Below are 15782 nucleotides of genomic sequence, written 5' to 3'. Positions count from 1 at the left end.
TATATAGACCAGGTGGCTATAGGGGGTTATTTATAGACCAGGTGGCTATAGGGGGTTCTATATAGACCAGGTGGCTATAGGGGGTTCTATATAGACCAGGTGGCTATAGGGGGTTCTATATAGACCAGGTGGCTATAGGAGGTTATTTATAGACCAGGTGGCTATAGGAGGTTATTTATAGACCAGGTGGCTATAGGGGGTTCTATATAGACCAGGTGGCTATAGGGGGTTATTTATAGACCAGGTGGCTATAGGGGGTTATTTATAGACCAGGTGGCTATAGGGGGTTATTTATAGACCAGGTGGCTATAGGAGGTTATTTATAGACCAGGTGGCTATAGGGGGTTCTATATAGACCAGGTGGCTATAGAGGGTTACTTATAGACCAGGTGGCTATAGGGGGTTATTTATAGACCAGGTGGCTATAGGGGGTTCTATATAGACCAGGTGGCTATAGGGGGTTACTTATAGACCAGATGGCTATAGGGGGTTATGTATAGACCAGGTGGCTATAGGGGGTTCTATATAGACCAGTTGGCTATAGGAGGTTATTTATAGACCAGGTGGCTATAGGGGGTTCTATATAGACCAGGTGGCTATAGGGGGTTCTATATAGACCAGGTGGCTATAGGAGGTTATTTATAGACCAGGTGGCTATAGGGGGTTGTTTATAGACCAGGTGGCTATAGGGGGTTATTTATAGACCAGGTGGCTATAGTGGGTTACTTATACACCAGGTGGCTATAGGGGGTTGTTTATAGACCAGGTGGCTATAGGGGGTTACTTATAGACCAGGTGGCTATAGGAGGTTCTATATAGACCAGGTGGCTATAGAGGGTTATGTATAGACCAGGTGGCTATAGGGGGTTCTATATAGACCAGGTGGCTATAGGGGGTTCTATATAGACCAGGTGGCTATAGGGGGTTATTTATAGACCAGGTGGCTATAGGGGGTTATTTATAGACCAGGTGGCTATAGGGGGTTATTTATAGACCAGGTGGCTATAGGGGGTTATGTATAGACCAGGTGGCTATAGGAGGTTATTTATAGACCAGGTGGCTATAGGAGGTTATTTATAGACCAGGTGGCTATAGGGGGTTATGTATAGACCAGGTGGCTATAGGGGGTTCTATATAGACCAGGTGGCTATAGAGGGTTATGTATAGACCAGGTGGCTATAGGGGGTTCTATATAGACCAGGTGGCTATAGGGGGTCCTATATAGACCAGGTGGCTATAGAGGGTTCTATATAGACCAGGTGGCTATAGGGGGTTATGTATAGACCAGGTGGCTATAGGGGGTTCTATATAGACCAGGTGGCTATATGGGGTTCTATATAGACCAGGTGGCCATAGAGGGTTCTATATAGACCAGGTGGCTATAGGGGGTTCTATATAGACCAGGTGGCTATAGAGGGTTCTATATAGACCAGGTGGCTATAGGGGGTTCTATATAGACCAGGTGGCGATAGGGGGTTCTATATAGACCAGGTGGCTATATGGGGTTCTATATAGACCAGGTGGCTATAGAGGGTTCTATATAGACCAGGTGGCTATAGGGGGTTATGTATAGACCAGGTGGCTATAGGGGGTTCTATATAGACCAGGTGGCTATAGGGGGTTCTATATAGACCATGTGGCTATAGGAGGTTATGTATAGACCAGGTGGCTATAGGGGGTTACTTATAGACCAGGTGGCTATAGGGGGTTCTATATAGACCAGGTGGCTATAGAGGGTTCTATATAGACCAGGTGGCTATAGGGGGTTATATATAGACCAGGTGGCTATAGGGGGTTCTATATAGACCAGGTGGCTATAGGGGGTTCTATATAGACCAGATGGCTATAGGGGGTTCTATATAGACCAGGTGGCTATAGGGTGTTACTTATAGACCAGGTGGCTATAGGGGGTTATGTATAGACCAGGTGGCTATAGGGGGTTACTTATAGACCAGGTGGCTATAGGAGGTTATTTATAGACCAGGTGACTATAGGGGGTTATGTATAGACCAGGTGGCTATAGGGGGTTCTATATAGACCAGGTGGCTATAGGGGGTTCTATATAGACCAGGTGGCTATAGGAGGTTATGTATAGACCAGGTGGCTATAGGGGGTTACTTATAGACCAGGTGGCTATAGGGGGTTCTATATAGACCAGGTGGCTATAGAGGGTTCTATATAGACCAGGTGGCTATAGGGGGTTATATATAGACCAGGTGGCTATAGGGGGTTCTATATAGACCAGGTGGCTATAGGAGGTTATATATAGACCAGGTGGCTATAGGGGGTTCTATATAGACCAGGTGGCTATAGGGGGTTATATATAGACCAGGTGGCTATAGGGGGTTCTATATAGACCAGGTGGCTATAGGGGGTTCTATATAGACCAGGTGGCTATAGGGGGTTATATATAGACCAGGTGGCTATAGGGGGTTCTATATAGACCAGGTGGCTATAGGGGGTTCTATATAGACCAGATGGCTATAGGGGGTTCTATATAGACCAGGTGGCTATAGGGGGTTCTATATAGACCAGGTGGCTATAGGAGGTTATTTATAGACCAGGTTGCTATAGGGGGTTACTTATAGACCAGGTGGCTATAGGGGGTTCTATATAGACCATGTGGCTATAGGGGGTTACTTATAGACCAGGTGGCTATAGGGGGTTATGTATAGACCAGGTGGCTATAGGGGGTTACTTATAGACCAGGTGGCTATAGGAGGTTATTTATAGACCAGGTGGCTATAGGGGGTTATTTATAGACCAGGTGGCTATAGGAGGTTATTTATAGACCAGGTGGCTATAGGGGGTTATGTATAGACCAGGTGGCTATAGGGGGTTCTATATAGACCAGGTGGCTATAGGGGGTTCTATATAGACCAGGTGGCTATAGAGGGTTCTATATAGACCAGGTGGCTATAGGGGGTTCTATATAGACCAGGTGGCTATAGGGGGTTCTATATAGACCAGGTGGCTATAGGGGGTTATGTATAGACCAGGTGGCTATAGGGGGTTCTATATAGACCAGGTGGCTATAGGAGGTTCTATATAGACCAGGTGGCTATAGGAGGTTATTTATAGACCAGGTGGCTATAGGGGGTTCTATATAGACCAGGTGGCTATAGGGGGTTCTATATAGACCAGGTGGCTATAGGGGGTTATTTATAGACCAGGTGGCTATAGGGGGTTCTATATAGACCAGGTGGCTATAGGGGGTTACTTATAGACCAGGTGGCTATAGGGGGTTATGTATAGACCAGGTGGCTGGTCTATATATAACACACGCACACCACAGGAGGCTGGTGGCACCTTAATTGAGGAGCACGAGCTCATGGTAATGGCTGGTCGGAATCAGTGGAATGGTATCAAATACATCAAATACATGGCTTGATGCCATTCCATACACACCGTTCCAGCCATTATTATGAGCCGTCCTCCCCTCAGCAGCCTCTACTGACGCACACACACACACACACAGACACACACACACACACACGCACACGCACACGCACACGCACACGCACACGCACACCTCACACGACTGTTGTTAAAACGCTACCCTGACTGGACTGTCTGTCCGTCAGGAATCTGACCATAAATTCAAAGCTTCATCCCAGGCCCAGGCAGGCGCTGCCCAGTGGTAGAGTTCATTCGTCCTGTAGTAGTGATGAAGTAGTAGTCTGGATTCGTTTCTGAAGCCTTCGTCTGATCTGAGAGTAATTGGCTCCAAGCTGTGAGATACGGTGCCGCCCTGCACCGCTGCTTCTTTGACTTATGTGTGTGTGTGGGGGGGGGGGGGGTGGGGGGGGGGGGGGGGGTTCACTGTGTGTATGGGGGGGTGTCATTGTGCGTGTGTATGGTGTATGGTGTGTGTGTGCGTTTGTGTGTGTGCGTGTGTGCGTGTACGTCCATGCACATGGTTGTGTTCTGGAACCCACATAAATACATGTACAACAAGTCATTATTCCAGGCAGGAGTTTTGGGTGTGTTTGGAAATGTTACACTTTTATTTGACTTTACTGCTGAGTTTCTTCTTCTCTGGAGGATAAATCACCTTCTTGAAGCCGGCTGGCCGGTCGGTGGCTAACCTTGTAGCGCTTCCAATGCTGGGATTTTAATTTATAAGACTTTCTTTTTATTGAAGATTTATTTCAGAGTTCTTGGCAGGGCTTTTAATAGATTTCAGACCAATAAAGTGGAGTTTAGTCAGGCAGTGTGTGTGTGTGTGTGTGTGTGTGTGTGTGTGTGTGTGTGTGTGTGTGTGTGTGTGTGTGTGTGTGTGTGTGTGTGTGTGTGTGTGTGTGTGTGTGTGTGTGTGTGTGTGTGTGTGTGTGTGTGTGTACAGTGCTGGTAGCTTTAAGAGCATGTGTTTTGTTTTCCACCACCAGATTTTAAACAAGTGCTTAAATGTAAACTCTTGATTATTGTTGACCTCATTTCTATCACCGCCCCAGATGAGTCCCAGGGAGTGTAAGTCAACAAAATGACGTTTCAATTGAAGACAGATTTGTAAAAACGTGGCTTTCGTAAAATCAAATGCATCTTACAATTGTGAAAAGCTCCAGCGTTTTACAGTCAGGCTTGAACAGACTATTTTTACAGAACTTATTCAGAATATTTACACTCAATAAAACCAATTTCTAACTAAGCCTTGACGTCTTCAGGCCAACTGAAGAAAAATAAATGACAACAAGACTCTCAAATACAGGAACTAGTGTATCATCCTGAATCTGACGGCTATGCTCTGTAGACATTATTATTAATTTACCGTTCCAAATCTCCTCTCTTTTATTACATTAGTGGGTTAATGCAGAGGAACCATTTTGTCCAGGCCAGTGATCAGCAGAACAGCAGGAGATCTAATCTGTGTCCCAAAATGGCACCCTATTCCCTGGCCTATGTAGTGTACTTTGTTTAAACTAGAGCCCTATGGGCCCTGGTCAAAAGTAGTGCACTACATAGGGAATAGGGTGTCATTTGGCACACAGCCTTAAGCAGTGTATTAGGGTCAGGGAGTTGGAACAGACCTCCTTTGGCATTAAGGTTTTTCCAAACACAATTCACCACAGGACCCTGAAGCCTCACAAATGAAAAGCTTCCCTCTAAACAGCTACATATGGCCTATTACCCCCGGCTTAACCTTTTCAACTCAGTCCCCGACCGACTGCTGGGGAGGAGAAGAGAGCCAAGCAGAGGAGAGCCGTCCTCTATTCACATTCTAGATCCTGGTCATGTGGGGGAGGTTCTGTATCTGGTGTTTGGATGGGCATATTCATATCTGTGGTGTACATGCAGGCCTGCTATTGGACGAGATGTTTTGAGGAGGGTTTATGTGTTTTCTTTCTCCTTGTGTCTGTGTCAGGGTGACCTGATAAGAGAGACATAAAGGACTATAAAGGACATGTTCAAGGACTTTAACAGGATATCACCAGGATTTGATTTAACCCTCCCCGTACCTCGTCTTTCTCCCCCAAACCTAACAGAGCCTTGCTTTAGCTTTCTCTTCAGTTTCATTTTAATATTGTAGGAGACTGGAGATTTTCTATGGAACATTTTCTATGTCCATGAGGAACCAAGGCTTCAATGTGTCCTGGAAACCTGACCCTAAGGTTCATATGCTGACCCTAAGGTTCAGATCTATTTGACAGAGTTTCTGTCAACGTGGAAGTATTGTATTCCACAGTAATATGACCGGCAGAGACAGTCTCCATGGGAATATACTGTAGATAGCTGGGTCTTCCCTCTCAGTACACAAGTATCTTATTTATTTGGCCTGCACGTAAACAACTCTCTGAGTGGAGGGGGAATATCCAGCCTGATTTAACTGGTTGGAGGGGGAATATCCAGCCTGATCTAACTGGTTGGAGGGGGAATATCCAGCCTGATCTAACTGGTTGGAGGGGGAATATCCAGCCTGATTTAACTGGTTGGAGGGGGAATATCCAGCCTGATCTAACTGGGTGGAGGGGGAATATCCAGCCTGATCTAACTGAGTGGAGGAGGAATATCCAGCCTGATCTAACTGAGTGGAGGAGGAATATCCAGCCTGATATGAGTGGAGGGGGAATATCCAGCCTGATTTAACTGGTTGGAGGGGGAATATCCAGCCTGATCTAACTGAGTGGAGGAGGAATATCCAGCCTGATCTAACTGAGTGGAGGAGGAATATCCAGCCTGATCTAACTGAGTGGAGGAGGAATATCCAGCCTGATCTAACTGAGTGGAGGGCGAATATCCAGCCTGATCTAACTGAGTGGAGGAGGAATATCCAGCCTGATCTAACTGAGTGGAGGAGGAATATCCAGCCTGATCTAACTGAGTGGAGGGGGAATATCCAGCCTGATATGAGTGGAGGGGGAATATCCAGCCTGATTTAACTGAGTGGGGGGGGAATATCCAGCCTGATATGAGTGGAGGAGGAATATCCAGCCTGATTTAACTGAGTGGAGGAGGAATATCCAGCCTGATCTATCTGAGTGGAGGGGGAATATCCAGCCTGATCTAACTGAGTGGAGGGGGAATATCCAGCCTGATTTAACTGAGTGGAGGGGGAATATCCAGCCTGATATGAGTGGAGGGGGAATATCCAGCCTGATCTAACTGAGTGGAGGGCAAATATCCAGCCTGATTTAACTGAGTGGAGGAGGAATATCCAGCCTGATCTAACTGGGTGGAGGGGGAATATCCAGCCTGATCTAACTGAGTGGAGGGGGAATATCTAGCCTGATCTAACTGAGTGGAGGAGGAATATCCAGCCTGATCTAACTGGGTGGAGGGGGAATATCCAGCCTGATCTACGTGAGTGGAGGGGGAATATCCAGCCTGATCTAACTGAGTGGAGGGGGAATATCCAGCCTGATTTAACTGAGTGGAGGGGGAATATCCAGCCTGATATGAGTGGAGGGGGAATATCCAGCCTGATCTATCTGAGTGGAGGGGGAATATCCAGCCTGATCTAACTGAGTGGAGGGGGAATATCCAGTCTGATCTAACTGGGTGGAGGGGGAATATCCAGCCTGATCTAACTGAGTGGAGGGCAAATATCCAGCCTGATTTAACTGAGTGGAGGGGGAATATCTAGCCTGATCTAACTGAATGGAGGAGGAATATCCAGCCTGATCTAACTGAGTGGAGGGGGAATATCCAGCCTGATCTAACTGAGTGGAGGGGGAATATCCAGTCTGATCTAACTGGGTGGAGGGGGAATATCCAGCCTGATATGAGTGGAGGGGGAATATCCAGCCTGATCTAACTGAGTGGAGGGGGAATATCCAGTCTGATCTAACTGGGTGGAGGGGGAATATCCAGCCTGATATGAGTGGAGGGGGAATATCCAGCCTGATCTAACTGAGTGGAGGGGGAATATCCAGCCTGATCTAACTGAGTGGAGGGGGAATATCCAGCCTGATCTAACTGAGTGGAGGGGGAATATCCAGCCTGATCTATCTGAGTGGAGGAGGAATATCCAGCCTGATATGAGTGGAGGGGGAATATCCAGCCTGATATGAGTGGAGGGGGAATATCCAACCTGATAGGAGTGGAGGGGGAATATCCAGCCTGATCTATCTGAGTGGAGGGGGAATATCCAGCCTGATCTAACTGAGTGGAGGAGGAATATCCAGCCTGATCTATCTGAGTGGAGGGGGACTATCTAGCCTGATCTAACTGAGTGGAGGGGGAATATCCAGCCTGATATGAGTGGAGGGGGAATATCCAGCCTGATTTAACTGAGTGGAGGAGGAATATCCAGCCTGATCTAACTGAGTGGAGGGGGAATATCCAGCCAGATCTAACTGAGTGGAGGGGGAATATCCAGCCTGATCTAACTGAGTGGAGGGGGAATATCCAGCCTGATCTAACTGGGTGGAGGGGGAATATCCAGCCTGATATGAGTGGAGGGGGAATATCCAGCCTGATCTATCTGAGTGGAGGGCAAATATCCAGCCTGATCTAACTGAGTGGAGGGGGAATATCCAGCCTGATATGAGTGGAGGAGGAATATCCAGCCTGATCTATCTGAGTGGAGGGGGAATATCCAGCCTGATCTAACTGAGTGGAGGGGGAATATCCAGCCTGATCTAACTGGGTGGAGGGGGAATATCCAGCCTGATATGAGTGGAGGGGGAATATCCAGCCTGATCTAACTGAGTGGAGGGCAAATATCCAGCCTGATCTAACTGGGTGGAGGAGGAATATCCAGCCTGATTTAACTGAGTGGAGGGGGAATATCCAGCCTGATCTAACTGAGTGGAGGGGGAATATCCAGCCTGATCTATCTGAGTGGAGGGGGAATATCCAGCCTGATCTATCTGAGTGGAGGGGGAATATCCAGCTTGATCTAACTGAGTGGAGGGGGAATATCCAGCTTGATCTAACTGAGTGGAGGGGGAATATCCAGCCTGATCTATCTGAGTGGAGGGGGAATATCCAGCTTGATCTAACTGAGTGGAGGGGGAATATCCAGCTTGATCTAACTGAGTGGAGGGGGAATATCCAGCCTGATTTAACTGAGTGGAGGAGGAATATCCAGCCTGATTTAACTGAGTGGAGGGGGAATATCCAGCCTGATTTATCTGAGTGGAGGAGGAATATCCAGCCTGATCTATCTGAGTGGAGGGGGAATATCCAGCCTGATTTAACTGAGTGGAGGGGGAATATCCAGCCTGATCTAAATGAGTGGAGGAGGAATATCCAGCCTGATCTAACTGGGTGGAGGGGGAATATCCAGCCTGATCTAACTGAGTGGAGGGGGAATATCCAGTCTGATCTAACTGAGTGGAGGGAGAATATCCAGCCTGATCGAACTGAGTGGAGGGGGAATATCCAGCCTGATTTAACTGAGTGGAGGGGGAATATCCAGCCTGATCTAACTGGGTGGAGGGGGAATATCCAGCCTGATATGAGTGGAGGGGGAATATCCAGCCTGATTTAACTGAGTGGAGGGGGAATATCCAGCCTGATCTAACTGGGTGGAGGGGGAATATCCAGCCTGATATGAGTGGAGGGGGAATATCCAGCCTGATCTATCTGAGTGGAGGGGGAATATCCAGCCTGATCTAACTGAGTGGAGGGGGAATATCCAGCCTGATCTATCTGAGTGGAGGGGGAATATCCAGCCTGATCTAACTGGGTGGAGGGGGAATATCCAGCCTGATCTATCTGAGTGGAGGGGGAATATCCAGCCTGATCTAACTGAGTGGAGGGGGAATATCCAGCCTGATCTATCTGAGTGGAGGGGGAATATCCAGCCTGATCTATCTGAGTGGAGGGGGAATATCCAGCCTGATCTAACTGAGTGGAGGGGGAATATCCAGCCTGATCTAACTGGGTGGAGGGGGAATATCCAGCCTGATATGAGTGGAGGAGGAATATCCAGCCTGATCTATCTGAGTGGAGGGGGAATATCCAGCCTGATCTAACTGAGTGGAGTGGGAATATCCAGCCTGATCTAACTGAGTGGAGGGGGAATAACCAGCCTGATATGAGTGGAGGAGGAATATCCAGCCTGATCTATCTGAGTGGAGGGGGAATATCCAGCCTGATATGAGTGGAGGAGGAATATCCAGCCTGATCTATCTGAGTGGAGGGGGAATATCCAGCCTGATCTAACTGAGTGGAGGGGGAATATCCAGCCTGATTTAACTGAGTGGAGGAGGAATATCCAGTCTGATCTAACTGAGTGGAGGGGGAATATCCAGCCTGATCTAACTGAGTGGAGGGGGAATATCCAGCCTGATCTAACTGAGTGGAGGGGGAATATCCAGCCTGATATGAGTGGAGGGGGAATATCCAGCCTGATTTAACTGAGTGGAGGGGGAATATTCAGCCTGATCTAACTGAGTGGAGGAGGAATATCCAGCCTGATCTAACTGGGTGGAGGGGGACTATCCAGCCTGATCTAACTGAGTGGAGGGGGAATATCCAGCCTGATCTAACTGAGTGGAGGGGGAATATCCAGCCTGATCTATCTGAGTGGAGGGGGAATATCCAGTCTGATCTATCTGAGTGGAGGGGGAATATCCAGCCTGATTTAACTGAGTGGAGGGGGAATATCCAGCCTGATTTACCTGAGTGGAGGGCGAATATCCAGCCTGATTTAACTGATTGGAGGGGGAATATCCAGCCTGATCTATCTAAGTGGAGGGGGAATATCCAGCCTGATTTAACTGAGTGGAGGAGGAATATCCAGCCTGATCTAACTGAGTGGAGGAGGAATATCCAGCCTGATATGAGTGGAGGGGGAATATCCAGCCTGATTTAACTGAGTGGAGGAGGAATATCCAGCCTGATCTAACTGAGTGGAGGGGGAATATCCAGCCTGATCTAACTGAGTGGAGGAGGAATATCCAGCCTGATCTAACTGAGTGGAGGGGGAATATCCAGCCTGATCTAACTGAGTGGAGGAGGAATATCCAGCCTGATCTAACTGAGTGGAGGGGGAATATCCAGCCTGATTTAACTGAGTGGAGGAGGAATATCCAGCCTGATTTAACTGAGTGGAGGAGGAATATCCAGCCTGATCTATCTGAGTGGAGGGGGGATATCCAGCCTGATTTAACTGAGTGGAGGAGGAATATCCAGCCTGATCTAACTGAGTGGAGGAGGAATATCCAGCCTGATATGAGTGGAGGGGGAATATCCTGCCTGATCTAACTGAGTGGAGGGGGAATATCCAGCCTGATCTAACTAGCTGACAGGAAGAGGAATATCCAGCCTGATCCAACCACACAATAGCCTGGTCTCAGATTTGTCTGCGCTGTCTTGACAACTCCATTTCTGTCACAGCAATGCGCTGGAGTTGTCAAGACAGCACAGACAGATCTGAGACCAGGCTAAAGCCACTGGCTTCCACCACAAAACAACTAAATCTAATAGAAAGGAGAGAAGCTGGGAGGTGAGAAGCAAGGACTAGTTCTGTTTCTGGTCATATTTAGACCTAATCAGGAATCATACTGATCTAAATTGCTCTGTGAAGGTTTTCCAGAACTCTGGTTTAAAACACGACAATGGTGGACTGTTGTTCTTATTGATCCAGTCTAGTTTTAACTCTGGTTTAAAACACGACAATGGTGGACTGTTTTTCATATTGATCCAGTCTAGTTTTAACTCTGGTTTAAAACACGACAATGGTGGACTGTTGTTCATATTGATCCAGTCTAGTTTTAACTCTGGTTTAAAACACGACAATGGTGGACTGTTGTTTATATTGATCCAGTCTAGTTTTAACTCTGGTTTAAAACACGACAATGGTGGACTGTTGTTCATATTGATCCAGTCTAGTTTTAACTCTGGTTTAAAACACGACAATGGTGGACTGTTGTTCATATTGATCCAGTCTAGTTTTAACTCTGGTTTAAAACACGACAATGGTGGACTGTCGTTCATATTGATCCAGTCTAGTTTTAACTCTGGTTTAAAACACGACAATGGTGGACTGTCGTTCATATTGATCCAGTCTAGTTTTAACTCTGGTTTAAAACACGACAATGGTGGACTGTCGTTCATATTGATCCAGTCTAGTTTTAACTCTGGTTTAAAACACGACAATGGTGGACTGTCGTTCATATTGATCCAGTCTAGTTTTAACTCTGGTTTAAAACTCAACAATGGTGGACTGTCGTTCATATTGATCCAGTCTAGTTTTAACTCTGGTTTAAAACACGACAATGGTGGACTGTCGTTCATATTGATCCAGTCTAGTTTTAACTCTGGTTTAAAACTCAACAATGGTGGACTGTCGTTCATATTGATCCAGTCTAGTTTTAACTCTGGTTTAAAACTCAACAATGGTGGACTGTCGTTCATATTGATCCAGTCTAGTTTTAACTCTGGTTTAAAACACAACAATGGTGGACTGTTGTTCATATTGATCCAGTCTAGTTTTATGGTCACTTCGAGGCCTCATTATAGAAATATCCTGTTTCCTGTATTTGGTCAATATGTTGGAGAACAAAATAACAGATTTCCTGTGTTCTCTCTTCTGCTGCTAAAATAAGTGGTACATCAGCTGTGAGCTTGTGTCAGTGCTTCAGCTATCACACACAGAGTATTTCTACTGTCCCTTCATTATTATGACAAGGTTTATTACAGGTTCTTTACCTCCTAGGTCTCTGTAAAGACATGAGCCACCGTCTGTCCAATCTAACTCAATTAAACCAGGCTCAACACGACCCTTATGAAATGACATTCCTGCTGAATCTATGCCTGCCAGGGAAACACGTTTGCAATAAATGTACTGGTGCTGGCAATGTTAGTTATTGTATTTAGGTTTATAGTGCACTACTTTTGACCAGGGCCCATAGGGCTCATAGGGCTCAGGTCAAATGTAATACACTAGATAGAGCATAGGGTGCTATTTGGGACACAGGCATCACTAGCAGGTTCATGGGTAATACTGGGGGATTTGGAAAAGACAAGATGATTTAGAAGTGATTTAGTGTTCATTTTGAGTTGAACCAAGTCAAGCCAACAGTTTGTCCTCGGGGTCTTTCATTAAATCATAGCAGGAGGGGACTGGGACATAAAGCTCCCAACTCTACTCTGCTTTCATCCACATGAACACTGAATAAACACTGAAGCTTGTTATTTTCTCTTACTTTACTTTGCTAACTTGCCAGTTCTAGTTCTGACTAATGACCAATATTTCTCCACTTCATTTTTCATTAAAACTAGCCTTTTTTCTCCCCCCCCCGTCAGGTTAGATGCCAGTCACTGCTAAACAGTAACCATGGCCCTCCTGTCCTAAGCTAAGACTCCAGTGGATGTTTTGAGGAAAAAGAAGATGGAGGATCTTTGCTCAGAGCACGTAGCTGACCTTCCTCAGAATGGGGGAAGTAGTGGAGGAGGAAGAGGTGGTGGTGGAGAGGGGGTCAGAAAAGTAGAGAACACTGTCACCCAGCTGATTACAAGTGAGGCCTCAAGCATCAGTTCTCCTGGCCAGGCTAATCAGAAACCAACCCTTTCACATATGGTAACTATCCCAGCGTCCCCCACCATGGTCAGTCCCAGCGCCGAGGCTCCAGAAGGGGTGGCTCTCAAGGTGGCTGCCACCGTGCTTCAGCCTCTCTGTCTGGGGGACAGTCCTGTGATGCTGCCCATCCACCCCCTCCAACAGATGGCTGGAGGAACCGCTCCCCAGGGGATCCCTCCGTACCTCCTGACCCACCAGGGGCCTCTCTCCCTGGGCTCCCTCTCCCAAGGCTCTGGCCTCTCCCTGCCTCTGGTCCTGGAGCAGCATGTGTTCCAGCATCTGAACACCATGGGAGCGATGCTCCAGCAGACTCCCCCCTGCCCCTCCCTGTCTTTCCTCCAGAACAATCTGCTGTGTCACACCCAGCCTCAGACCTCTTCCATGGCTTCATTGGCCTTCTGCCAGCCTCCAGCCCTGGATCAGAAACTACCTGGACCTCCAGCCCAGGACCCAGGTAATTGTAATGGTATATGGTAATTCAGCTGTCTACTATTGGTGTGTAATCACTTCAATTGTAGTAATACAACCATTCTCTCTCTCTCTCCTAGGTATTTATGCCATCCTCCAGAACCCAGCATTCGCTGCCCTCATACAGGACCTGTTTTCTGCTCAGACCAACCCCATCTCCTCTTCCTGTCACCCAGCGGGATCAACCACAACTGACCCGTTTGCTTCAGCCTCGTTCCCCCCATCCCAACCTCAACCTCCACCCCTCTCCTACCCCTACAGCTCCCCGCTAGCCCCCCTGGTACCCCCTGCCACCCTCCTGGTCCCCTACCCTGTCATTGTTCCTCTCCCTGTGCCTCTACCCTTCCCTCTCCCTCTCCCTATCCCCGTCCCACAGAGCCAGGAGTCAAAAGGATTCTCTGACCCCTCTAAACCAGCCTGTATGGTGACTAAAAGCACACAGACTAACTATGAGGAGATCGTCAGTCCTCCACCACACGGTAACATGATGACTCTTTACCCTCCATCGTCCATGGCCTCTCTGTCCTCTGTTGCCATGGTCCCCGAGGGGGAGGTGCTAGACCTATCAGTGAAAGCCCCTCCCATAATCCAACCAAAGCAGGAAATGTCATTTCAACAACACGATGACACTATCCTCGACCTGTCTGTAGCTAGTAAACAGAAGAGAAAAGAGCGTCCTTCATCGCGGGACTGGCACACTTCTTCCGAGAGCACTACTACAGCTTGGCTCCCTTCACCCGAGGGCACTACATCTGTTTCTCTGGAGGTCTTAAAGCCTACGGAGTGCACTCAGAAGCTCCACCACCACCCTAACCTGTTGAACGGCGTAACCCATGTAGAATTCAGTAGACGGCGTCAGTGGGCGGTGGTGGATGGAGGCGGGAGCGGTAACAGACCCAGCAGCGAGCCCAAGAGCAGCAGCGGCAGCTCCAACTTTGAGATCTTTCACACCTCTCAAACAGCCAAAGTCATCGTGGCGGTCAAAGACGCGATCCCCACCACCGCCATCTTCTGTGGGAAGATCAAGTCTCTCTCAGGGCTGTCCAGTAAGAGCCTGTCTATTAAACAACACGACTCCTCCGGCCACACGGGGGCGCTGTTACATCAGTGCTACGGTGCTCTGCCTCTACCCAGAGGACACCATGTGGTGGAGCAGAAGGACCCTAACCTCCCCAGGAACAGACAGGCCATCAAACTGAAGAAGGTCAGCTCACAGGAGATCCACATCCTCCCCATCAAGAAGCAACGTCTGGCTGCCTTCTGCCCCAGGAAGTAGAGAGAAGTTAGCCTGGTCCCAGATCTGTTAGTAGAGAGGAGTTAGCCTGGTCCCAGATCTGTTAGTAGAGAGGAGATCTGTTTGTACTGTCTTGCAGATCTGGGACCAGGCCGGAGCGTGAAGTGTCATTGTAGAAGTGGGATCGAATCCCGGATCAGACAGACAGGGCTGTCTCTGTTACATAAAGGAGATGGTGATGAGGTGAACTATTCTTGACTAAGACCTGAAGACTTGCTTTAGCTCCCCGAGCTTAGCTAATGCCTAGGCTTTAGCTCAACAGGCTAACCCAGTCTTGTGGGACATAAGAGACCCGAGGTTCCAGTCGATTACATGCCTCTTTACTGCTAGCTCTTGTGCTTGACAGAAGTTACAACGCGTTCTTCTGAGACATTGGGCCAAGTGCTGTGACTACGGCAGACGATTGGGGATAATCTTCCTGGCATGGACAATATCTCTTCCATGTGTTGAGAGACAGGGGACGACTTTGTTGCTGTAGTGTTGTGACTGTATTTGTAGTTGTCTGACATTTTTACCTTACAAAACATTCATGTTTAATTCATCAATATAAACTGTTAAAGGATGACTTTTTCCTTTTACAAAATGCTGTCAATTCACAGATGAAATGTGGCTGTCCATCGTCTGCTACTTTCCATGTGAAAAGGTACATTTGTCGATGCTTTGCTAGGCCTATACAGTATTTCATATCTGATTGAGGATCTGACACTTAGCCAGTCATTTGATGGTTCATGTTTGTATGTGATTCAGTTGGAAAAAAATGACCTGAGAATAAAACAGTGTTCTTGTTGAGTATGATTCCCCTTTGTCTTAACATCGCATTTACTTATTTATTACTAAAGGGATACTTCCCTTTTCAGATTGGTAACGGTTCGGGCCGGCGCGGCCTAGTGTTAGAGCGTTGGGCCATTAACCAAAAGGTTGCTGGATCAAATCCCTGAGCTGAAAAGGTAAAAATGTCTGTTCTGCTCCTGAACAAGGCAGTTAACCCACTGTTCCCCGGTAGGCCCTCATTGTAAATTAGAATTTGTTCTTAACTGACTTGCCTAGTTA

At 47.5% G+C, this 15782-nt stretch overlaps 1 protein-coding gene across 1 annotated transcript in view; it reads left to right on the top strand.

Moving 5' to 3' along the window:
• si:ch211-161f7.2 (retinoic acid-induced protein 2) overlaps positions 1 to 15521 on the top strand; it is a 28763-nt gene extending 13242 nt beyond the window's left edge. The window contains exons 2-3 of the mRNA XM_055930242.1: positions 12697 to 13424; positions 13519 to 15521. Of these exons, the coding sequence (XP_055786217.1) occupies positions 12782 to 13424; positions 13519 to 14714 (1839 nt within the window). The 5' untranslated portion in view covers positions 12697 to 12781 and the 3' untranslated portion in view covers positions 14715 to 15521. The remainder of the gene's footprint in view (positions 1 to 12696; positions 13425 to 13518) is intronic.
• Positions 15522 to 15782: the final 261 nt, after the last annotated feature.

Source organism: Salvelinus fontinalis, chromosome 7 (assembly GCF_029448725.1).
Source record: "Salvelinus fontinalis isolate EN_2023a chromosome 7, ASM2944872v1, whole genome shotgun sequence".
NCBI classification, from domain to species: Eukaryota; Metazoa; Chordata; class Actinopteri; order Salmoniformes; family Salmonidae; genus Salvelinus; species Salvelinus fontinalis.
Note: the sequence above shows the minus strand (reverse complement) of the source record. Positions and strands in the feature narration are given on the sequence as shown.